Here is a 25262-nt window from a genome sequence, read left to right as displayed (position 1 = left end):
GGTTGAATCTGATGGAATACGGTAAAAATGTCAAATTTCACTAGATTTCTTCAGATTGGAATGCTGACATTAAAGAATGCATGATTTTATACTGCAATGACACTGAGATTAAAAAAGGTGGTTTTAATGGAAGTCAATGGGGGCATTTTTGCCTCGAAGATGTCAGGAGGGTATTTCTGACATTACGTAAAAAAATATTAATGCAATCAAATCAATTTTGTTGCTAATCTTTGACCCATCTTATCACCCCAAAGCCCCATCCTTCTACTATTTATTATATGGAAAATAATTCACTTTTTGCATTTTTTGCTGTAAAAAATGAAATATTTCAAATAATCAAACTGGCATTAAAAGGGTTAAAATTTTGAGAATTATTGAATTTTTGGCAGTTTTGAGCAAATCTGAAGTTGTTAAAGAGATTTATGAAAAAAACATAGAAAAAAATATTGATGTATGGTGATTTAATAGCAGTTTTTTTGTACATGTACATTTTTGCCTCGAAGGTGTAAAGAGGGTGCCCTAATGTTAAAGCTGGCGCTACATAAAAAATACAAGTGCAATGAAATCAATTTTGTTGCTAATCTTTGACCCATCCAAGACTCTCCTCAGCACCAAAGCCCCATCTTTCTACTATTTATTATATGAAAAATAATTCACTTTTTCTGTTTTTTAGTAAAAAATAAAATATTTCAAATAATCAAACTGGCATTCAAAGGGTTAAAATCTTGAAAATTCTTGAATGTTTGGTAGATTTGAGCAGGTCTGAAGTTGTTAAAGAGATTTATGAAAAAAAAAAGTAGAAAAAAAAAATATTGACGCATGGTGATGTAATGGCAATTTTTCCGTACGTGTACATTTTTGCCTCGAAGGTTTCCTGAGCGTAGTAAATTTGAGGAGGGCATAAGGGTTAAAAGACAAAGAAATTGAGCAAATCATGTGGTGCTTGTGTGTTTAGTTTAGATTAATTTGGTCATTTTTAGGATATAAAAATCAAATGCACTGTTAGACTGACAATTTATTAACATTAAAGGGATATTTTCATATTACTGAGGCTGGGTTGGTAAAGGTACTTGGCAGTAGTAGTGCAATCAGAATATTTAAAAATGACCTGCTTCAACAACCGAGGCTATACATCATGGCAGATGGGCACAGTTTCTCCACATAATTCAATGAGTTCTAGGTAAAATTAGACCAACAAAACAATGTAGGCTAAATTGTACACCATATCAAAAAAACTTTGAAGCATCTTATTTTTCAACCAGATAGCCTCTGTGTTTGGCACTATACAGAGGTGGGTAGTAACGCGTTACATTAACCCATGTACATGTACTTAGTAGTTTTTTGAAAAATCCTACTTCTGAGAGCAGTTATTGAGCAGAGTACTTTTTACTCCTAATCCATTACATTGGGCATGCAATGGTCGCTACCTTTACTTGTCCATAGTTTATTTTTGTTAAGTATTTTTTTTCACTCAGCTGAGCAAGCTTACGACTGCACTGCTGGTTAGCTAAATGTATAAGTTCAAATCTCTGTTTTAACTTGCAGACTGCAAAGACACAGTTCTGTCAGTGATTAATGATATTATGTGTCCAACCGCCTATAAAACTCTGCCACAATTGTGATCTTGCATGCCATTTAATGTTACGTTGTATACTATTATCATGTGTGTGTGGCGTATCCCTCATATCAGTAATTATACCTAACATGGTTATTATGTTGGGCTAGTAGGCCAAAGTTGTCTTTGGTTTTAATAAAATTCAGTTTGGCTTGCCAAATTTGTAAGTGATAATCAGGATAAAAATTCATAAATCAGAGCTAAAAGTAAAAATGAAATAGAAAAAGGGCCAAAAGTTAGAAATGAGGAGAATTAGTAAGATTGATTTAATAAATATGAGCCAAAAATCATTAATACATGATAAAATAAATATAACGAGATTGAAAAGAAAGAACTGCTAGGTATAGATTCATGTGTGTGAGATTAAAATCATCATGTAGAAATAAGATAACTATAATGAGAGAAAGAGTCTGTTTTTTCTCAATATAATGAATTTCTCATCTCATAATTGTGACCAAAAAACATAACTTGACTGCTGCTTTGAGTATTAAGCTACATTTTTTTAATTGCTTTTAATTATTTTGGCAAGTTATGCTTCTTTATTTATGACAATGTGCGAATTACATTACTACCCTGAATAATATGTTGTAATGCAATACGTTTTAATAAATTGCACAAAATGAAGTTACTCATAAAGTTACTCACTACTTGAGTAGTTTTTTAAAGAGGTACTTATTTACTCTTACTCAAATACTTATTTTTATTACTACTTTTACTTCTACTTGAGTAATTATTATTGTTAAGTAACAGTACTTTTACTTGAGTACTGTAACTTTGTACTCTACCCACCACTGGCACTATATTGCTACGCAAACTTCGGCTACCAGCTACATGTTTTTACACCTCAGCGTATCTGAACAACTGTTGGGTCTGCAGGCTTCATCAGAGGTATCAACAAGTAACAAAGCTTAACAAAACTAAAATGAGCAACAATACAAGGGGATTCATGTATGAGCCAGGAGGAACTTCTGCAGATAAAAACACAGCAAGAAGAAAGAGGGGAGAGAAACTTTAGTGGAGCCTTGGGAGGAGGGGAGATCCAAGTTACCTTGTGTGTAGGCTGTGAAAACTGTGAGCCAGTGTCCATGAGAACTACTGTTGTCATGATTGGGACAAGTTACATCACTTCCTCAGTGCATTTCTGATCAAGGATGGTGGCTCATGCAGCCCGCATCACTCACCATCCAGAGTTCCCTTCTTCTGAAGATAAATTGGAGAAACTGACCCTGACCAGAAGAGCTAAATGGAAACTTGGAAGAAGAAGAAGCAAGAGCATGTGGCCTGTAGACGAAGCTGGCGTTGCAAACTAGCGCCAAATACAGAGGCTTTCTGGGTGAAAAATAAAACACTCCAAAAATTACTATATAGCGTACATTTTAGCCAGCATTGTTTTTTTGTCCCATTTTTATCTAAAATTGGAGAGACAGGAAATACTGGGAGAGAGTGGGGGAAAGACACACACCAAACAAGCAACCAGTACATCAAGAACTACAGCCTCTGTATTTGGATGCCTGCTCTACCCACTGAACCAACTCAGCGCTTGAAAAAGCACCTTTTATTTCAAGAAAGAAGATGAATAAGTTGAAATCTTGTGAATTTAGCTGAATATCTGTGACACACATGTGACCCAGTGAAAACAGCTCCACAACCCACTTATGGGTCCCAACCCACCAGTTGAGAATCACTGCTCCAAGGAGTTTTCCAATAAGTGTGTTTTCAGTGACCTAAAAACACCATTCATGTGTGTACAATCGATAGAATCTCACAAGAAACAACTACATGTGGACTAGGCCTTAATGTGGGGTCTTATTGGGATTCTGTGGGTTTAGGGCCAGACTCAAGTGGACACTCGAGGAACTGCAGTTTTCTGGCTCCATTTGTCAGTTTTGGAGGTTGCCTCTTGCTGCATACTTATGTATTGATTAAATCAGGTTTGTACTGGATGGCAGAAAGTCCCAGCTGATGAAGAGGTGAGGAGGATTTAGTGCACAGTGTAGCTGGCAGGATGAGGAGGAAAGTATCTCCTGTAAAATGTTCTTCTGAAGCTGTCATCATTTAATGCCTGTGCACTTTCTGCCTTGTTTGGTGGCTGTGTACATCTGTTTCTGGAGAGAAATGATGGCACCACACAAAACGCTGACAAGAGAGCTGCAGCAAAGTACAAAGAAAATGCTTCCAATTATAAGTTAAGAGGCATCTCCAAATAATGAAGACATCAGAGGGCTGGGAGAAAAAAAAAACACAAATCAAGATCTAAGGCTGTGAAAAGGGTGAATGTCTGGGCATGAAAGTTCGACAAAGCAGGCTGAAGAAAGAAAAGGTGTGACTACAGCTATGGAAATCCACCCCGCACTGCCGGGGGAGTGTGTGTGCCTGCTTGTGTTGACTGGGATGTTTGAGAGATGGTCCTAGAGGAGCAAACACACCCAACCAACCGAGTCAACGCTTGCACTGCTCTCCCCTCAATATTCACTCTACTTTGACTTGACTTTCAAAGGCCTAGGATTCTCTCCCTCAAAGGACATGCAGAGAAAAACAACAACAACACTGCTGCTGTCTCTGTCAGAAAAGCTAAATCTTAAAATAAGATTTCATGTTTCTCACGTTTTGGTTCAAGTTAAAGCTGGATTCTGTTTTTCTCTGCTTCTTTTTGGAAAAATAATTTCTTGCATGAGAGGTTTTCACTAAACCCAGAACTGTTTTCCTCAATAATAGTAGAAATTACAAGTGGATGGCACCCATTTTCACTTTCTGACTCTCTGCAGGAACTACAAAGGTAAATGCTACTGGAAAATCCTTCACAGTGAGGAGTAGCCTCCAGTTCCAGGTGGACAGACGAGACGATGGCGTCGCCTACACCTGCAGCGTGGAGCATGTGGCCCTGTCCAACCCGTACATGACGACTGAGGTCCTGGAGGTCCACTGTGAGTGCAGTCACACACACCTAGAAAGCTGGATTAGGCATAAGATTAGTATTGAAAGAAAGACAAGGGTTGAGATTACATTTATGTCTGCAGGTTTAGCTTTGCATTTGCTCAGGATTAGTGAAGGATTAGTTTGCAGGTAAGGGATTAGTACCTAGCAGAACAGGGATATGGGCTAAACCTAAGAGCTGCCCATTGGGTAAAGAACTAACTACTGTTGTACTTTGCCAGTGCTGCAGCTAAAGCCTCCTACACAGAGAACTGTCAAACACTGGATTTTTCTGTCTCTTTTTCACAGATGCTCCCCATCTGGAGATTGCACATTCACTGATTATTCCACAGGAAGGGCAATACTTCAAATTGGAGTGTGTTTCCATAGGCAACCCAATGTAAGTTGGTATTCGTTTTACTTCTTTAGTTTGGCAGCAGTTAAAAGAATAAAAAAGAGACATAAATTGGACTTGAAGTGTCATTCCTCTTTGTTGCATGAGTTCATTTCCACAGTTTATTTATTTATTTCATGTCTTGGAAAGAGAAGGCAGAGAGATAAAAGGGAAACATTTTTTTTTTATCTTTGCATTCCCAGACCTGAACCGGTGCTGTGGTCTAAAGACGGAGGGGAGCTGCCAGATATTGAACGTATGATAGTGGAGGGCAGCGAACTCACCATCACCACATTAAACAAAACAGACAATGGCACATACCGCTGTGAGGCCAGCAACCACCTGGGGACCAGCAGTGCAGAATACATACTCTTTGTATATGGTGAGTACAGATATGACCAGTCTTTCTATGGATGATCAGTTTTATATTCCATACAGAGGGTTTGTATGACCAGGTCAGGCTACCAGAGCTTTCACCGAAAGGGAATCTCTTAATCTCTTAAAGAACAAACGATAACTTTATTGTGGCTTTAATATGTTTTTCCTGATATGTCATAAAGGTTAAAAATAATTCCTACATCAACTACTTATCACTTCGACTTCTTGCATGACTGAAGCAAGTCAAATTATTCAGCTACTCTTTTATGCCACTGTGAAACAAGTGGAAACCAACTGGCTGCTGGAAGGGAGCAACAACAACAAAAATTCATTAAAATATAACAATACTACATGACAAATGATCAGAACTTACTGCATAACAATCATTTACAATTTTATATGGTTTATATGTTTGTGTTTTTTATGGGTATGTACTTCCTTGTCTATATGTGGACTCTTGTTTACTTTTGTTTATATTTATTTTTGGGCTTTCACACCTTTATGAAAAGGGCAAAATGGTGGATGTGAAAGACAGCGGGGAACAACATACTGAAAAGGAACCACAAATTAGCAGACCCCAATTCCAAAATAGTTTAGACGTTGTGTAAAACGTAAATAAAATCATCATATCATGAAATGTAAATCCTTTTCATCCTCTTGTCAGTTAAATACAGCACAAATACATGAATTGAAGGCAGGCCCCCTGCTTCAAGAAAATTAGCCTCTGTACATGGGGCATGACCTCACCTCTAGCCCAGGCAGTGCCCCAGAGCGTTGTGTTTTTGTTATATTTATTGATTCTACTATAGAGGCAGCTAGGTGTTTGCATCCAGGACAGATAGTGTATTGTTTTGTATTGTTTCATGTTGAATGATATATCATAGGCTGTTGTGTCATATAGTTTCCTACTGTATAGTATTGAATTGTATCATATCATGTCAAATGCATATATCGTAGGCTGTTGTATCATTTTGTATTGCATCATATTTGCTCTTACTGTAGGGTATTGTCTTATAAGTTACTGTACCACATCATATCATGTCATATCATATCGTATCACAGTGTACTGAATCATATCATACCCAGTGTCTGGGGTGAAGCATTACAAAGTAATCTGCTAGAGTAATCAGATTACTTCTTTGTTGTGACGAGTTGTGTTACACGTTAGTTTTACAAAGCAAGTAATTCATTGCTAGTTACATTTTCATAAAAGTTGTCTGTCACTAAAAGGAAAAATCCCCAGTGTCCTTTCTCTTCTGGCCACAAAAAAGGAGAGAAAGAAAAAAAGCCCCTCAGACATCAGCCATGTTTGTCCTCCTTATTTTCCTGCATGCATGTTGGCATGTAGCACCCTGCCAGTGAAAGGTAAACACAGTTCTGCCGGTGCACGCACAATGCTTGCTTATTGAGCTTATTGAGCTAGTGAGATGACATAGAGGACAGCATTATACTGTGGAATTATCCCCTTTAAGTTGGATTTTTGGATGAAATGGACAAGATCAGCATCATGATGAAATGTAAGTTTTAAAGCTCCTGTTTTGTTTTTATTGAATCAGCTCCGCAGCCGTTCAAGTTACACAGCATTTATGTGATTCTGTATGTCTCTGCTCAGGTTGTTGAAAGTCTGTGAGCACATTAAAGGGCTGTAAAGTTTTTTTTACTAATGTTAGTGGTGTTATCAGGCAGCAGAGACACAGAATGGGCTGTAAACCAGCCAAGCGTTATATGTTGTTTCTCTAACCACTAGGTGGAACGAGTGGTTCAAGGGTTTTTATACTTTTCTTAGTATGTAATGCAGTAATGTAACAAGTTAGTTTCAAAAGTAAAGCTACCCAACACTGATCATGCCATATTGTACTGTAGGGTATTGAATAATATCGTATCATATCATATTGTGTTCTGTCATGTTGTGTTTTATCGTATCATAGAGAATCACATCAAGTCTAGTCAAATTGTATCATTTTATACCACTTGGTTTCCTATACTATTGTATCCTTGTATCATATTGTATCATATTGTATTGTATCAAATCATATTGTATCACATTGTACATCTCATGTGGTGTCATGTCATGTTGGTCCTGTGCCTTTATGTGGTGTTGTGTTACTTCATGTTGTATCACATTGTATGAAATGGCTGTATATCATATTTTATTGTATAGTATCATACCGTGTCATATTTGTCATTTGACTCATACAGTACATCTCCTATAATATAGAATGTTTTGTATTATATTGTATCATATCCTATCGTATTGTATTGTAAAGTTTTCTGTCACATTGATTTGTCTCATGTCATCCTTAGTAAAACATAGAGCTTAATAATTTTTCTTTTCAGTCATCTATGCACATGATGACTGAAAGCCTATGATTGCTGTGCTCCATAGGTATTGTACCTTAGAAGACAGCGTAAATTCATTTACAGGTCATTTTACATGCAATTAAAGTAAGAGCCCTTTATGGACCAACACTAGTGCAAGAAAGTGATCAGCTCAGTTACGGATCCCTATGTCACAGCTCACAGCACAGCAATCTGTAGATTTCCTCAAAAAGTCACTTCCAGCTGTTGCCTCTGAATTGTGCAGGACAGCCTACATAACTGTACTGTACGTATTGCTACACAGGTTTAGCTTTTGGACTGTCCCTGCAGGAAACAGGAAAAAAAGTGTTAAGGATGCAGAATTTTGCTTCCCAGTACTGCCTGGGGGAGAGATAAGTTAATCCCGAGACAGTGGAGCTGCAGAGAGAATAAAGACAGCATGGTGCAGGAAACGGATCATTAAGGCTTCTGCAGCACATGTTTATAACAAATACAGCTGGGTGAAAATATGAAAAAAATAAACAAGGACGGCATAACATGGATTTATTTGTTTCCGATTTTTTCCAATTAAACTGTCCAACATGACAGTGGCGCTTGTTTGGGAATAGCTGGAATCAGTCAGGCACACACACAGTCAGTGGATGCATTGGAGACTCTTTTCATTTTGTTTTAAAAGGAGAGGTTTTTATGGAGAGGAGAGCCTCCTTTGGTTAAAAATAAGAAGAATAGAATGATGACACATTTGTCCTTTTAGCGTTTTTCTTAAGTCTCCCTTTTTCTCAACACGCTTATTGCATAGGGTAAGCATCCATGTCACTCTAATCAGTTCATTTTTGTTTAAAACTCTGAAAATGTTCCTATTATCCAAAGATAAAAGGAACATTGAAATGAGTTGAATTAGCATGGATTCTTGGGATTAAACATGTTTTGTACCAGAGAGTCATTTCTCCATTTTGTCAGAATACCCGAGGAAAGAGCGGAAGTTATAAGCAGCGCTCTAACTTCTAACACAAAGGTCCTAGTTACTCCGTAAGGATGAAAAATTGAGTCAAGCGGTTAAAAGATGTGCAAGACGGGCTCATTTCCACTGATGATGACAGTCATTCTTCAGAGCTACACCGTGTCTGGCTGAATACTTCCCGGGTCTCTCCGGATCGTCTCAGCCTCTAAGCCTAATTTGCTAATGACAGGAGAGCTGAGAAGCAATAAATGTCATCGCTCTGCTGCAATTTATCACCGTCTGCAATTATGCTACTTAATACACTGTATTAAATAAAGCAAAGAAATGGCGTATGAAAATTAGTCTGAGTGAGATGTTAGCCAGTTGGTAATAGATAGTAGTTTGGTTAAATACAGTTGAGGAATGAGTGCATCTCTCAGCCTCTCATTCTCTTATTTATATTTTACTCATACATTTCCATGTCAAAAGACATGAAATCTCTTGGTTTTTATTATCGTTGCATTGTGGCTCATGATTCACCCACCAATACTCAGTTGCTTTAAAAGGGAATATATGCAGGAAATAATAGTCTTTCATGTATGACTCATCCCTTCTTCCAAACATATTTGCTAAAAGGATTTATCCATTCAAAGCCTAAACCCTTTGTGCAATATGATATTTCACTTTCATTATTTTGCTCATAGTCAGTGAGGTTAAAGACAAGACCATCCACGTGCAGTAATTGATTTGTGCCATTTGATTTTCTCGTGACTTTCCTCATGTCGATTCTGCTCTCCATGGGCTTTTATTTGGCTCCTTTCTTCATAAATCAGACGTCATCACCTTACTACCGCCATCTTAATCTCCCCGCTTCTCTCTCCAGTCTCTATTCTTCCTGTCTTTTTTATACCGACATTCCCACATCAGGCAGAAGAACTCGCAGCTGCGATCGCAGGTCTGCTTGCGTCCCCCCCATGGCCCTGCCTCAACGCTCCATGCGCTCACAAACATGACACTGCTGATGATTGATGAGCTAACAACTAGGCTTTGAGCTAGAAAATAGCATTGTTTTACTGGATGAATTCAATACTCTGTCTATTTTCTGTCTTTCTCTTCTGCTTCAGTTTTTATGCGCAGCATTGCTGCCTCACCTGCCTTTTTATTGCCATTTCTGATTAGATTTATTTTTGGTGGCTTACGAAATTCAGCCATTGCAGCACATCAGTTCTTTACTGTTTGTCAAGCATTGCTTCATTTTACATATTTGCAGGAGCAGAAAGTAGAAGACATGAGAGTGTTTATATGTTGTTATGAGGCTGAATGCTTTCTATCATTACGACCAAACAAAAAGGGCATGTGCAATTACCTCTGAATGATGTTTATCAAAATGACATGCTCCATGTGTTTACTTCAGTTCCAGTCTCCTAATGGAATTAGAGTTGTTATGTGAGACTTTGAACATGTTTTTTCTTTACTTAATAGTCACAATTGCTTCAGTGAGGTATAAGAAAACAAGCATTAACTTACATTTAGGATTTGCTTAAGCTATAATCATAGTGACTCTGAAAGTAGCCTGGTTGAGATTTACATGATGCCGTCATCAACCACCAAAATTTGCTTAGTCTGAGCCAGCCTTAAGAAATTTCAGGATTAAAGGGTTTGTCCACACAAAGTACAATAATCACACCCTCAATTTATGTCTTGCACTATTAGCATGCAGAGAGTTTTACATTTATTTTCTCTGGTTTTGACAAATTTGTCTTAAAATCTATGCTTCAAGGTCCAGCGTTAGGGTGAAGTGATGGAGGGGGCAGTGAAAAATAAGGAGGGGCCATGTAGGTAATCATCCTACTTGTCTACTTCTGCTTTTTTAATCATAGGGGCGGCATTATATTGTGTTTGCAAAAAGATAGGTCAGTAAAACCGAGGTAAGGGCTGAAAAGTCAAATAAACTGTCAAATCATAGCTTGTCTTTCTGGCAACACTACCCTTAATGTAACTTCCTCGAAATGCCCATTCTAGCCATGGAACAAAATATATTTAGGGGCAAAAAGTCCTATTTATAACCTCAAAAAGCAAGTAAAGCTTGAACCAGTGTTTCACAAGACTTTTTTTTGTCTCCAGCCACAATGAGTAACCGTCTTTAAGAATTACAGACCTTTACAACAGCTACTAGACATTTGCTTTTGATTACCATGTGACCAATAACTTGAATTTTACAGCAATAAAACATATTAAAACAGAAAATCTGTGACTCAGCCTCATGTCTGGGCTAAAATGGGACTGGGGACATGGGGATTTTTCCTTCTGAACCTCACCCAAGACAAGACAGTAGAAACCGAGCCGATGGGAAACCTGAATAATTGTTATGCTATTATTACAGCCTGCTTGACACATTTAACACATGGTCAGACCTTAGAAATAATGGACAGACATTTTTTATTTGTCTGTATGTAAGCTGTTTGAACAAACATAATGGAAATTGTAAGCTGCCTACACTTAACATGTGAACTACAGCAGAACTTAGCTTCACATTAGCACCGTTAGCTCTAAGTTAGCTCATTAGCACATTAGCTGCTATAACTTAGCAGCTTACAACAGCCAAATACCACCAACAAAACTGTCCCGACAAATAACAAACAAGTGCTTGGTTAACCATGAACTACATTAACACTCCATATTACAACTGACCATTTAGTTTTACCATCAACTGTCCCACATTAGTCCTCATAAACTGATGATCTCAACTGAAACCTCTACTAAAACAGTCAAATCCAAAGACAAAAGCATCCACTGTCGATGGTTCTCATTGATGGCTGTTCTAACTGCTGCTGATTAGCCATGAACACCCAGCGTCGGGGACGTGAGATGATGTTGGTCTGGCTTTGTCCTGGCCGCTGCATCAGTGCTTATGCTGCTTAGCTGCTCCCTTTGTTTCGGCTCCTTTATTACCTGTTGCCTGTTGTTCCAGTTGCTCTAAAGTACCAGAGATGAGCTTTGTTTGACGTCATCTATGTTGATCACATGAATATTCATCACCTATACTAGCCATGTGCTGTCTTATGTACAATACAAAAACAACCCAACACTGCACAGGAAGTAGGTCATAGTAAAATTACTTCAAGTTCATATTTAAGGATTCTTGCAGCATATCTTCTAGCTACCGCAATAAATAATGTGAAATTATTCACAATTTAATTATTTGGTCATTGGCATATTTTTCAGCCTGATATTTTCCCGTTAATATTTTTATCTGCTGGACATCTGTGAAACAAGTCAAAGACCAATAAATGCCAGCCAGTGGGAACTCTGGCTTGAACACTCGTGTAAGAAAGACTGAAGTAAAATGTTGTATTTCATCTGTGCTTTCAGCACCTTGGACAGCGCCACAATGCACAGGCCAGTACAAACGGACTGAAGAGCCTTCCTGAAAATATTTAAAACAGTTAGATGCTCCATGGCACTAAAGAAGCAGAATAATGGATATCAAATTAACTGAAAACTCATGCAATTTATTCCACGTTATGTGCACAAAAACTGAAGCTAACCTGTGTTACCTTACAGAAGAGTTGGAGCCTCTTTGTATTCATGTTGAAGCCCCTGAACAGGTGCCAGGGGGCACCTGAAATCTTTTCTTGAAATCCCAAAATGTTTGCACATTAAATTTGGCAGTTGCCTGAAGTCTCTTTTTTGTTTTTCCTTTTTTCAACCCTACCATGCTCTATTATCTGTTTCTAAAGCCTTTTTGGGCAACAAATAAGCAACAGACTACAATGTTAAATGTTTTTTAATCATGTGGCCCAACCACACCCCCCTGAGGGGGGCGCCAGAGATTCCAAAGGGGGCAATTTGCACAAACTAACTAAAATAATAACTAAACTAAAATTAATAGTGTCTTTGGGTAAGAACATTTGTGTTAAGGAATTTGGAACTAAACACTGAAAAAAGTTAAAACTGATTTTAGTTTTTGGTTGCAATGTATCACTTTTTCATAGTGATACATTTCACTTGCTCTTATTTCCTTGACCAGAATTGGGAGCGGGTGTGTCAAAGGATAAAAGGTTGAGAACAACTGCCCTACAGTATGCTCCGATGGTCACAGGGGCGTAGCACAGGGGGGAATAAGGGTACTGATTACCCCGGCCCACACTAGAAGGGGCCTTTGAGGAGCCTGCAATGAAAAGTGTGTTTGTATCCATTTTTTCTTAGTAATCAGTCATTATTGAATCAAAAGCGACAAAATGAATCGCTAAACAGACTGAAATTCTGAAATAGAGTAAAATAAATACCTGGGAGCCTCTGCTCCTCCCTTAAAAATGTCCAAATGGTATAGTCCAGTGCTGCAAAATAATGCAAGTAAATTCAGTTTAACCATTGTAAAAATATTGTTCATAAATGGGGAAATTATGCTTCAAATATAAATTAAACTGCATAGATAGTACATGGTGCTTGTATCTTGTTTACCTTAAAATGAGTAAAAAAAACAAAACAAAACAAAACTGAAATTTATCAGAGGGGGCAAAGCCCTTTCGTACCTGTATGCTTCCACCCAAAAACAGTATCGTCCAATTGATTCCTGTTTGATGTCCAAAATAAAAAATAAAAAAATACATCTCCATTTTCCTCACTCAAATATTTGACAGATCTTTTTTAACCTGATCAAATACCAGAATATCTGTGTAGCCACATAACCCAAGAGTTCAGCTTTTCTTCCTCTCCTGCCCTTGTTTCTGTATCTTGTGCTGCTCTCAGTGACCTTTTCCAGTAGCTCCAGTTAAGCATTCATTTGCTTCTGACAGCAAGCTTTGCTTAGTGTCTCTTCTGCACGCTGTCAAAGGGAAAAATAGAAAAACAGACCATGCTAATATCTCATGTTTCCTTTGAACTTTGTGGTCACCTTCTTTATCACGGTGTTGTTCCCCTCGTCTTCCCCTACTGCTGTCAATGTCTGCAACCATGGCAACAGCCAAAGACTTTCCAGGGCCTACAACAGGTAAATATCCCACTAGCAGTCATTGCAAGCCAGATTAACAGTGTGTGATGCTGGATCTGGATTTGGGTCAGGACACATCACGACCTCCACACAGCATGAGCCAAACCATCACCATGCATGGATGCTCACTCTGCTGACGCCAGCTGCTTTGTCTCCAGCTATGTCACGGGCTGCATAAGTTATCACACAATATGTTTCTGGTTTGGTTTGTCTTTGCACAAAGAGAGGGACGGCTCAATCTGAGAGGAGCTGGCCTACAGATTTTTCTCTGTGCCAGTGTGTAAATATTTTATTTCAGATCATGTGTTTACAGCAGAAAGGGGGAGGCCAAACTCTTTGTGGGAACTCTTTATCTTCACATTTCTGACAGAATAGTGCATAGAAAATGTGTCTGTTTCCCATATTCTTTCAGGTACTTATAGAAACAAAGTCATGGCAGATTTAGTTACTTAGTTTTGCTTTGGTTTATATTTGACAGTAATATGTATTAAATAACATGTTAACGTAATATTTAATGTGGCTATTTGTTTTAATGTGTCTGTTAAACTGAGTTTTTGTATATTTCTGTGCCACTTAATTATGTGTAGTTTTACATGTGTAAATTTCTTGTTATATATACATGTTTTGTCAAATTTGCTCCTGTGTTTTTTGACATGGAATTTTTGGTCTTTTTGTTCAGATTGATATTCAAATGCCAAGTGAAATCAATCTCTTTAATTTTGTTCTTGGTATGAATACAGGACGGTCTATGTACAAGTGTGCTCAGGTGCCTAATCTGCTCGGGGTCCTTCATCTTTTGGTGACATTACACACTCCGACTGGCTGTGCGTCTGAGAGTTTACAGAAGTGGTTTTCACAGCTGTTCCTTGCAGGTGTTTGGTTGCACCAACTGACCAGAGCAACCAGACCAACTAGCATGGGGAATTCTTACCCTGAAGTACAACATTACTGAGGGGACATACCTACATCACAGACTTGTTTTTGCTGGTCATACCAGATGTTCTCACTGAGCCTCATTTGCGGATAGATATCAATTGTTCTGTTTTATTTCATATTCACTTTTACAAAATAAACTTCTGTTTCCCATGTTACTAAAGCCCTTTAATATATAAACTTATGGATAGATATAAAACACAGATATAGTTAATTTTTTATTAATTTATGCTCTGCATAAATGTCTTATGCTGTCTGGAAGTATGATTTATGAGACTGAATATCAACTCCAATATTTATGTTAAGGCTGTCAAACAATTAAATTTGCTCATTGCAATTAATCTCCAAATTTTAGATGGTTAATCTGAATAATCTCCCTAAAGTAGCCCCAGGCCCTGGGAGGGTTTTATTTTTAACTAAAATGAGACATTAAGGTAGAAGCAGCTACAGACCACAGATCTCAGACAACCTCCCTTGAAGACCACTAATGTGAGACACAGCCTCTGCCAAACAACGTGTTTTAATTTGCTGGCACAACATTTTAGAGTTTGTTGTTTTTTAAATTGTTTAAACTTCATTCATAAACAAAGTCTGGCAGGTGCATTCATGAAACAACCACACTGAAAACATTAGACTAAACAAAGTTTTATGAATAAAATGGAAAAAAGGTCAGAGATCTAATCCGGGATTAAATTATGTACAGACTTGTTTTAGAAGTAGTTACGCAAACATTGGTTTCCTTTAGCTTTGTTAGCTTGAGCTAAAGCTAAGGTAGCCACATAAGCTACATAATAAGGGTGCTGCAAATTGCTTGCTTCAGTACTTAACACTAAATAAGCTATTTAAAGTACATTAAAGCACAAAGTGCATTCAATTTGGAATGATAGACACTTTTCACCCTCAGTGAACAACATATTTGTGACGTAGCATGCTTGCTAACTAGCTAGCTATTGTTATTGCCGACAGCAGTTCAATTTGGAAAAAAGGCATCTGAGGCAAAATTAGTTTGTTTTTATTGAAGCAAACATGTCGACATTAAATACATGTTACATGAATTCAGTAGTGAGTGAAAATAGCCATTAAGTTACGCTTCAGATCAACTTTGGCAGTTAGGTGTCTATTAAAAAAAAAAAAAAAAAAAGTAGAAGGAAAAAAACAGTTGTCACTTCCTGTTCCTGTAATGTTGCTGTGAAAGCCAATGTAGCTACGCTAACTTTAACTTTAGCAATGTGAGCTTTAGCAAACGTAACTAAAGCTAACTTAGCTCGATTAGCTACGCAAGTAGCTTTAGCTACATGGCTAATGTAGCTTTGTTAGCTTTAGCTGCTATGAGTGTTTTCATAGAGCACAAGCTTTTATGCCTTTATTAAACATTCAGTAATTAGGTTCAGCAGGTAAGGTTTTTGACTTTTAACTTTTGGTATCCCAGTCCTTACCTTAACCCGAACCCTAACTGGAAGTTTAGTCTGATTTTATTTTGAAAATTTTATTGTGTATTTCCGTTCTGAAAGGGGTGGCATCTCACGGCAGTGCTTATTTTACATCATTTTGGTCTTAAGGAGATGTTGCTTTGGCTTAAGCAAAGTGTGCTGGAAGGGACATAAAGCATGCCATTAATGTGATAAGAAACATTATTGTTCTATTTATGGACCTTTATCCCAGAACCCCTGATTTGTATCCAAAACTTCATCTTCCTATTGACGCATTAGTTAATCTTAGACAGTGACCCCAATGTCGTCCCACCCCAATTCAAGTCAAGGACAAGAATATTTTACTTTTAACCCCACTCATTACAAGTTTCATGTATTTTTTCTCAACTTATTGTGGAAAACATGAACAAATAGATTATTTGTTTATACGAACATTAAAACAAGCCTACCTCTGACATATCACAGTGTGCGATGTCACTTTCAGACGTAGGTCCCTGAGCTGATCTGACACCCGAGCACATCTCGTACCTACAACAGTGCCGACTCATGTGTGAGATGAAGGCTTATATAGTGAACTGTGATAATGTGACGATCAAATGCAGCAGGAGCAGTGTAGCAGTGATTATGTCATACCTTTGAGCTGTGTGTGATACCATTTTTACTTATGCCCCTTGTTGACAATGGAATCATTTGTACGGACCATTATACCATCCACATACAGTATTCAACCAAAACTCAGTTGACAAATTTGTTTCAAAACAATTTCATCCCCAAAGTGTGAAGCGTGTGTTTGTGAGTCCCTGATAAAACAACAGTGGTGGTTCTTTTGCATGGAGTAATAAATAATAAACTGCATGCTTCACGTCTTCATTCTTCTTTTAACGTCCCACTCTTTGGGTTGCTGAAGTAAGGGTTGCATTTCCTTAACAGAGCAGTATAACGAGGTTTGTAGCAACATCCCCGCCGTCATTTCTCAGGGTCACTTTGCAAAAGTGAGCACAAGCCATAGCCATTCATCAGCTTGAGATAATGAGAGCACACAAGGTGCACAGTAAAGACACATCCACTTACAGTTTATTACAGGAGAGACACAAAGGCACGCTCCTGCTTGGAAAACCTTCAGCTCGCTCTCTGCCCAGAGGATGCCTCATGTTAAATAACACTTATTTAAAAAAAGCAGCACTTCAGCCGCAGCATGAGGCAGCGAGCAAGGGGAAAACACAAAACACAGCATGTGTAGAAGCTTTGGCAAAAACTAAAAAAAACATCACTCAGACATAGACTTCAGTTTTCCTGCAGCATTTTGTTTTTCATAATTCCACATGTTTGAATTATGCAGAGATTGGTTGTATATCAAATGATTATTTCTTTTTTACCTTAATTTGAGCACATCAAAGCAGCCGTGTCAAGTTGAACCACATAAGGCAGAAACTCATTTTGGAGTGTTGTGCTTTGTGTGTTCAAGCTACATCTGCAGTTTTTCAGGATAATTGCAGGTGTAAAATATTTTCATTGCAGTTTAAGAAACATGTACAGCTGCATTAGACAGCAGCCAAACATCTTGCAGGTGTTAAAATTATCTCCCACTCTTCCCTCCACTCCCTCTATCTCTGTCTCTTTTTAGATCCTAACGCTTTAGGACAACATGGACCTGACCACGCTTTAATCGGTGGCGTTGTGGCAGTTGTGGTCTTCATCACCCTGTGTCTGATAATAGTTCTTGGACGATATCTGGCCAGACATAAAGGTAAAAGAGGTCACCTCTAGCTTGGATTTTATGTGTATAACTGCTGCCTTTCAGCAGGAGGATAACTTGCTGTGCCTCTTATGTCTACAGGAACTTACTTAACACACGAGGCCAAAGGAGCAGAGGACGCCCCCGACGCAGACACAGCCATCATCAATGCTGAGGGAAACCATGTGCATGCAGAGGAAAAGAAAGAGTACTTCATTTAGACTTCTGTTGCTCCTTTCCTTTTTTCATGACTACTTTTGACAGCAGACATGCAAATTTCAAGCTGCCTCAGCTTCACAACATGATCCGTTTTGCTTTACTTACTTATTCTTTGTTTTTTTCTGCTTCGGTATGCTTGTTTTCAAAGCATTCACTGACACTATAGCCTTCTTCTTTTGTAATTAATGTAAACCATGTACAATTGGATTGTTTCCATTTCAGTTTCACGGTGCCTAAATGCTGTGCATTTCTTTCATTTCTTGCATTTTTTTTCTCTTTTGACTTGACCTGTTCAACTTTATGTAGATTTTTTAAAAATTCAGAAGCAAACAGAAATGTGCTTAAACTCGAGTTGGAGTCAAGTCTTAACTTTTCAAACTGTTTCAAAGCAAAACATGTCAGTTTCATCAAGTTATCACACATTAACTTTAGAAGAGTCTTTTTAGGTGTAAAAGGTGATTTTCAAAGTTTCCACACCTACGTTATCACATCCCAGTCGTACATTTACAGGGTCAAAAGCTGCATTTCCACTAAGTAGCCTGGTTCGGTTTGGTTCAGTAATGTAGGTAATTGATTGTGTTTCCACTGTCAAAAGTTGAGAATGGGAACTAAATTGACGACTAATTGTGGACCTTGATTTATTCAGATTAACTTGATTAGTCTTGACAGCCCCACTATATAGAAAGTCAACCCACTGGAACATGCCAAGATGCTTCACCGTCTACATTATTTGGGGTAAAGCTTGTTTTTCTGCTGTAGACCCAGGCAGTCTGAGATGAAGCTATGGGCCAGCCTCAGTAGGACATGCACTGTATGGACAAACATATGGGGACTGTAATGACATTGAATTCATGTTTGAATACAAAGGGCCTTCTCTAAAATGTTGCCGCTAAGTTGGAAGCATAGCATTGTCCAAAATGTTTTGGTATGCTAAAGCATTAGGTATCCCTTTACTGGAGATAAGGGGCCTAAGCCAAACCCTGAAAAACAGCAAAATACCATAAACCCTTCTCCACCAAACCTCACAGCTGGCACAATGCAGTCAGACAGGTAACATTCTCCTGCCATCCACAAACCCAGAGTCAGCCATCTGACTGCTAAACAGAGGAGCGTGATTGGTCCTTCCACAAGACACGTTTTCACTGCTCCACAGTCCAGTGTTGGTGTTTTTTACACCACTCCATCTGATGCTTAGCATTGGACTTGGTGATGTGAGGCTTGCATGCAGCTGCTCATCCGTGGACACCCATTCCATGAAGCTCCCGCTTAAGTTTTTGTGCTTACATTAGTGCCAGTGGAAGTTCAGAACTCTTCAGTTAAGGAATCAGCAGAGTGTTGGTGATTTTTACATGCCTTAGCAGCCTTTGACCCTGCTCTGTGATTTTACGTGATCACCTAAGAATATCATTTACAGTTGACTATGGAATATCCAGCACGGATGAAATTTCACAAACTGTCTTATTGCAACGGTGGCATCCATCAAAGTACCACTCTTGAAGTCACTGCACTCTTCTGAATGACCCATTTTGTATCACAAATGTTTGCAAAGGGAGACTGCATGGCTATGTGCTTGATTTTATACACCTGTGGCAACTGGTCTTACTGAAACACCTGAATCCAATATTTAACAGGTGGGGTTAAATACTTTTGTCCATATAGTGCATGTTCTGGGCGTGCCCTTCTCTCAGCAGTTATTTAGGACATGTCTTTGATGTATTCTCTCGAACTTGCATCATTGCTTTCTCTTAGACTTATTCTTTTAAACTGGAAGTTTAGCAAAGCATAATTTCTGCGGTGCTTTCCTTTTTTTAACCTTGGAGAAACTCAGATATAAAAAAGGAATAAAAGCAAAAACTTGGCTTTAACTAGCCGCCTTTCTATAGATTTTACCCAATATTTTCCCTGTAATTAAAGTACCTGTTTATCTGGTCATTATCGTTATAGCCTATATATTGATGTGAGTAATGCTGTATTGCTTTCAAAATCAGTCCACATATGGAAATATGGGAAGAAGACCCTGTATAGTTTCTGTTTTGTTTTCTCGAGTATTGAAGATGGGGTTTGAGGGCTTACTATCTTTTTTTATGTATAATGCTTGTTTGCATTGTGTCTCAACTTGTGTAATATGTATTTCTGAGTACCAGAATCCAGATTTTTTTAAAAAGAAGCCAAATTGATACCAAATTAAGAGCTGTTTGGGAGCCAAAAGAGGACTGAGCTGTGCCAAATAATCTAGATCTCTAGAGCTCCTATCACTGCAAACAAGGTTGGACCAACATTGGCTGTGGAAACACAAGCAAGATCAGGGTTTACTACACCAGACCTTACCAAGCTGAATCAAACTGAACCAAATTGGACTGCTCGGTGAAATCGCACCGGTACTGACCACAACACAACATGGAAGTAGGGATGCACGATATTGCTGGCATGATACCGGTTTCTGCAGATATTAATTATTCATATCAGTAGATATAAACATTTCTGCCAGTATTGACACCTGATACACTTTATTGCCAAAAGCATTCCCTCACTCATCCAAATAATTGAAATCAGGTGTTCCAATCACTTCCATGGCCACAGGTGTATAAAATTAAGCACCTAGGCATGCAGACTGTTTCTACCAACATTTGTAAAAGAATGGGTTGCTCTCAGGAGCTCAGTGAATTCCAGCGTGGAACTGTGATAGGATGCCACCAGTGCAGCAAGTCCAGTCGTGAAATCTCCTCACTCCCAAATATTCCACAGTCAACTGTCAGTGGTATTATAACAAAGTGGAAACGATTGTGAACGACAGCAACTTAGCCCCCAAGTGGTAGGCCATGTAAAATGACGGGGCGGGGTCAGCGGATGCTGAGGCGCATAGTGCGCAGAGGTCGCCAACTTTCTGCAGAGTCAAGTGGGAACAGTTTGGCGATGGCCCCTTCCTGTTCCAACATGACTGTGTACCAGTGCACAAAGCAAGGTCCATAAAAACATGGATCTGAGAGTTTGGTGTGGATGAACTTGACTGGCCTGCACAGAGTCCTGACCTCAACCCAATAGAACACCTTTGGGATGAATTAGAGCGGAGACTGAGAGCCTGGAGACTGGAAGAATGGTCAAAAATTCCCATAAACACACTCCTAAGCCTTGCAGAAAGCCTTCCCAGAAGAGTTGAAGCTGTTATAGCTGCAAAGGGTGGACCGATGTCATATTAAACCCTATGGATTAAGAATGGGATGTCACTTAAGTTCATATGCCAGTCAAGGCAGGTGAGCGAATACTTTTGGCAATATTGTGTTTATCAGTTGTAAATATCACCTAACCTTGCAAAGCAGATGGATACGCCCGTTTCCTTGTTTCTCACTGGCCAATACGTCTTGCAAAGCTCCCATCTGAACCGTTTGGGCCTGGTTAGAAAGTGACAGGACCAATCAGCGACGAGGGGCAGTACTTTCAGGTGCAGCAGAGTCGTGACGTAAACAAGCAGCAGCAAGAGCTGGTGCACTTATGGAGGAAGAGATTAGCGTGGATGGTGCTAAAGCGCCAGTTTTATCAGAACTTGACGACATTTCTTCTTAAAAGAAGAACAAAGAACAGCAGTGAGTTGTTTTCTTTTCAAAAACGACAAGAGTCGAGTATTTACATGTCTATAGTCGCCATGTTTCGCGTTATTCCTCAGTAGCTGCGCACGCGCAGCTTGCTTGCTGCTACGTCACGTGCTTTGTTGCTCTGATTGGCCCATAGAGATGTGATGGACAAAACGTTCACCCAATCATACTCCGAGGATTTTTTAAAGCCTCTGCCTTTTCTCAAACATTTCCTATTGAAGCTTTCCCAGATGGATGTGTGAAACACATTCATCTGGTGTGTCAGGTTAAATATCACCTGAACTTATGAATAAATTTGTGGAGATCTGGGATGGACCAACAGATCTACATCAGCTGAAGTCTTTTTCTTTATTCTTCCTCATTTTTCAAACTTCAGAGAGTGTTTTATGGACTTAAGTTGTAGGTCTGAATTGTGTTTATCTGTCAGTGTGGGTATTGGTATCACCATAAATGAATTTCCAAATGTCAGCATATCAGATATCACCAAAAGTCCAGTGTCTTGCATCCCTACACAGAAGCACAATCCATGTGATTGTCTCTAGATAAAGTCCTGTCCCTCTGAGCACTGTCTGTATATTCCTGCATCCTTTTATTTCATTTTTTTGTCTCATTCTGGTGATTTGTACCAACAGAGAACAAGTTAGAAAACTAAAGCACAAAAGTCTGAGGACTAACATGGTGGGAAAACACATCAACAGATTCTTGTCTCAGGATCCAAAATGAGTCGAGATGGAGAGATGGGTTCCAACATGTGATAAAGATTTCAGTACACTTACCGTTATCGTCACGGATGAGGAACTTTAACTTTGGTTTGATGTAAGATCCGAGCTGAATGACTGGAACCTTGTGACGGTTCATTATTTATGTTGATTTTATTGAACAACTATGCTCAATGTGTGGATATCGCTGTAAAATACTTTGCTAACGTGAATATTGGTGAACAATATTGTTGACTCTTGGGATCCCTGATACATTGCAATTTGTATATTAGCATATACAGTATTTAAAGTATTCCACAAGTCTTCATTTCTCCCATTTATCTTGCCTGATGGCGTGTAAATAATGTGTAAGTATTCAATTTTAGTAAAAAGATCAGACACTGGTTAGAGGTTTTCATTTCAGGTCTTATTAGTTCATGCCACTTTAAGGAGATTGTTTTCACACTTTGGGAGATCTTTTCAAACAGGGATTCTGATGAATTGCTTAAAATGTAAAAAAGACAAAAAATCTGGTTAAAATATATGTATTTATTATTATTGATTGATTGATTGACATTTATTATATAATAATATATTGATTGATATTATTGCTGTTACTAAAGTAGTTGTCTGACATTAACTTTTCCAGTTTTTAATTCTGTATCTTATCATTGAAACAATACAAGGATCACCGTTATGGCCTTTGAGTTTGCTGCAAACAGTACTAATGACATGTTGAGGCATTGGTGAATCAGACATCCCCTCACTGTATAAAGTCACTGTATCAAAGACATCTGAACATATTGCCAATGCTCATACATGTTATTTTGTTAGTTCAATATGATGCTATAAATAACTCATTTTGTACAAAGTTTGAATCGCTGTAATTTATTTGCTTTTTATGGGGGATGTGTGAGGTTTGCTTTTTTCTCAGTATTGAATATTCATTTTTCAACTATGCCACTGTAAAAAAGAAAAAAAGAAAAAGAGAGACAAAGTGCGGATTAAAATATGAACAAGTTGAAAACTGCCATTTTGTTGTGACTAGGTTTGTACTTTGAAATGCACTCAAGAGTAATTCTTTGTGCTGGTGAATTTCATTACATTTGTCATAATAAGAGTGTGCATATCTACAGCGATATAAAAGGGAAAATATGTTGATGGACAGTGCTTTGACCAAAGCTGCACTGTAATTGTTATTCCATGAAACTGTCGAGTATTACTCAGCCTTTAGTATTAATAATATATGCAAAGTGCTGAAGGATTAAAAAAGCATGGAGCTCCTCAGGAAGATTGCCCGAGGCGCTCGGCTCTTCTCATGATTTGTGCATTAATACAGGGTGACAAAAGGAAGACTTGAGTCTCCCAAAACTCTTCTCCGTCTCACTGGAGCTGACTTCAATATGCTTGAAGTGGCTTCATGAAGCTACCCGCAGATGTCAGCGCAGCAGGCCGCTGTTGCCCTTGTTTTAACAAGCTTGAGAGAGGAAGTTGGCTGAGGACAACTGGAGGCAAACCCCTTTTTGATTTGACATAATGGTCGGGATTGGAGGATACAGCTGATTGCTTTAATTGGAAGTGAAATGATAACACTTAAGATGAAAACTTCATCAATCCCTGAAGGGAAATTAGACTGTTGAGAAAGCAGATAGTTGTATCATCTAAGGGGAAAAAAGACAAAGAGAATACATGTGCTAAAAAGGTGCCAAATGTAGAAAAACTAGTAAAATAAGTAAAAGTAAAGTAAGTAAAGTAAAATACACTGCAAAACAGTATTAAAACAAGAAGTTGTATGCAAATGCTGCTTTGTTACAGAAGGAAAATAGGAGTAGGGATCACTAATTTGTAGATTTCTGCAGGTGTTAGCATTCATGTTTCTTAATTACTCTAAATAAGGATTACTGCAGGATAAATCTGAGCCATAGATGAGGATTAGAAAGCTTAAATAAATATGCATACCATAAACAAATAGGAGTGTGCTCATAAAAACAACTTGAGTAAACAAGGGGCATAGGGAAGGATCAAAATAAGTATTCAAGGAACGTGTAGAGCAACCATTCATTTTACATTCAGTGCCTATAAAAAGTATGGATGTTTACCTTTTTATTGATTTTATAAATCAATCATGGTCAATATAAATGGTTTAAAGACAACAAGGTGAATGTTCTGGAGCGCTGAGTCAAAGTGCAGACCTCAATAGAATAGAAAATATGTGGCTTGACTTGAAAAGGGCTGTTCATGCCCAATCCCCATGTAACCTGACAGAGCTTGAGCAGTTTTGTGAAGAAGAGTGGAGTGAAATTGCAGAATCCAGATGTGCAAACCTGGTTGAGACCTATCCACACAGACTCAATGCTGTGATTGCAGCCAAAGGTGAATCTACTAAATACTGACTTTGAGGGTTTGAATATTTTTGCAGTCACTTATTTTACATTACATCATTTTATTTAATTGACATTACTTTGTAGAAATCTATTTTCTCTTTGACATTAATTAGGTTAAGTTTTTTTTTTTATAAATTTTCTTAAAAAAAATTAAAAAAAAGCTGAATTTTATTGACCATGACTGATTTAAAAAAATCAATCAGAGGGTATAACATGTAAGGAGATGAATACTTTTAGAAGCATTGTAATCCAAGAACATGTAGAGCTGTTCAAACATTATCTAAACAAAGCCATATTTAACTAAGCTGAAGTCTAATGGTCTGAAGAAAAGCGATATGAAAACTACTCCTCATCAGACTGACTAACGCAAATGTTGACTCTAGTATCTTACATTTTGTGGTATTCTAAACACCTTGATGTGCAGCACACCCTACCAATTGAGGAAATAAAAGAATGCACCTTTTATGGTCCATTACCACTGCTTCAGTGGCACTGATGAACTTTGAGACATTTCCGGATGGATCTAATAGCCATGTATGGGTTACTGAGCTCACGTTAAATATCTGGACATCCTTAAAGAGAGATCTCGTTCCAGAACACGGGGCACGCGTCATTACGAGCCTCCATTCTTCAGCTCCCATTGACCTTGAGCATAATGTCGCTTCCCAGCAGACTAATGCCGCCATTATCAACACACTGTCCGGCCAACCATCTGCCTGCT

General features: G+C 38.3%; 1 protein-coding gene across 2 annotated transcripts in view; it reads left to right on the top strand.

Annotated features, from left to right (window-relative positions):
* cadm2b (cell adhesion molecule 2b) overlaps window positions 1–19129 on the top strand; it is a 264936-nt gene extending 245807 nt beyond the window's left edge. For both annotated transcript variants that reach the window (XM_041797583.1, XM_041797576.1), the window contains 5 exons: window positions 4381–4539; window positions 4838–4928; window positions 5126–5304; window positions 17540–17662; window positions 17753–19129. In XM_041797583.1, coding sequence (XP_041653517.1) covers window positions 4381–4539; window positions 4838–4928; window positions 5126–5304; window positions 17540–17662; window positions 17753–17871 — 671 coding nt within the window. In that variant the 3' untranslated portion in view covers window positions 17872–19129. The remainder of the gene's footprint in view (window positions 1–4380; window positions 4540–4837; window positions 4929–5125; window positions 5305–17539; window positions 17663–17752) is intronic.
* Window positions 19130–25262: the final 6133 nt, after the last annotated feature.

This window comes from Cheilinus undulatus, linkage group 2 (genome assembly GCF_018320785.1).
Source record: "Cheilinus undulatus linkage group 2, ASM1832078v1, whole genome shotgun sequence".
In the NCBI taxonomy this organism is placed as follows: Eukaryota; Metazoa; Chordata; class Actinopteri; order Labriformes; family Labridae; genus Cheilinus; species Cheilinus undulatus.
Note: the sequence above shows the minus strand (reverse complement) of the source record. Positions and strands in the feature narration are given on the sequence as shown.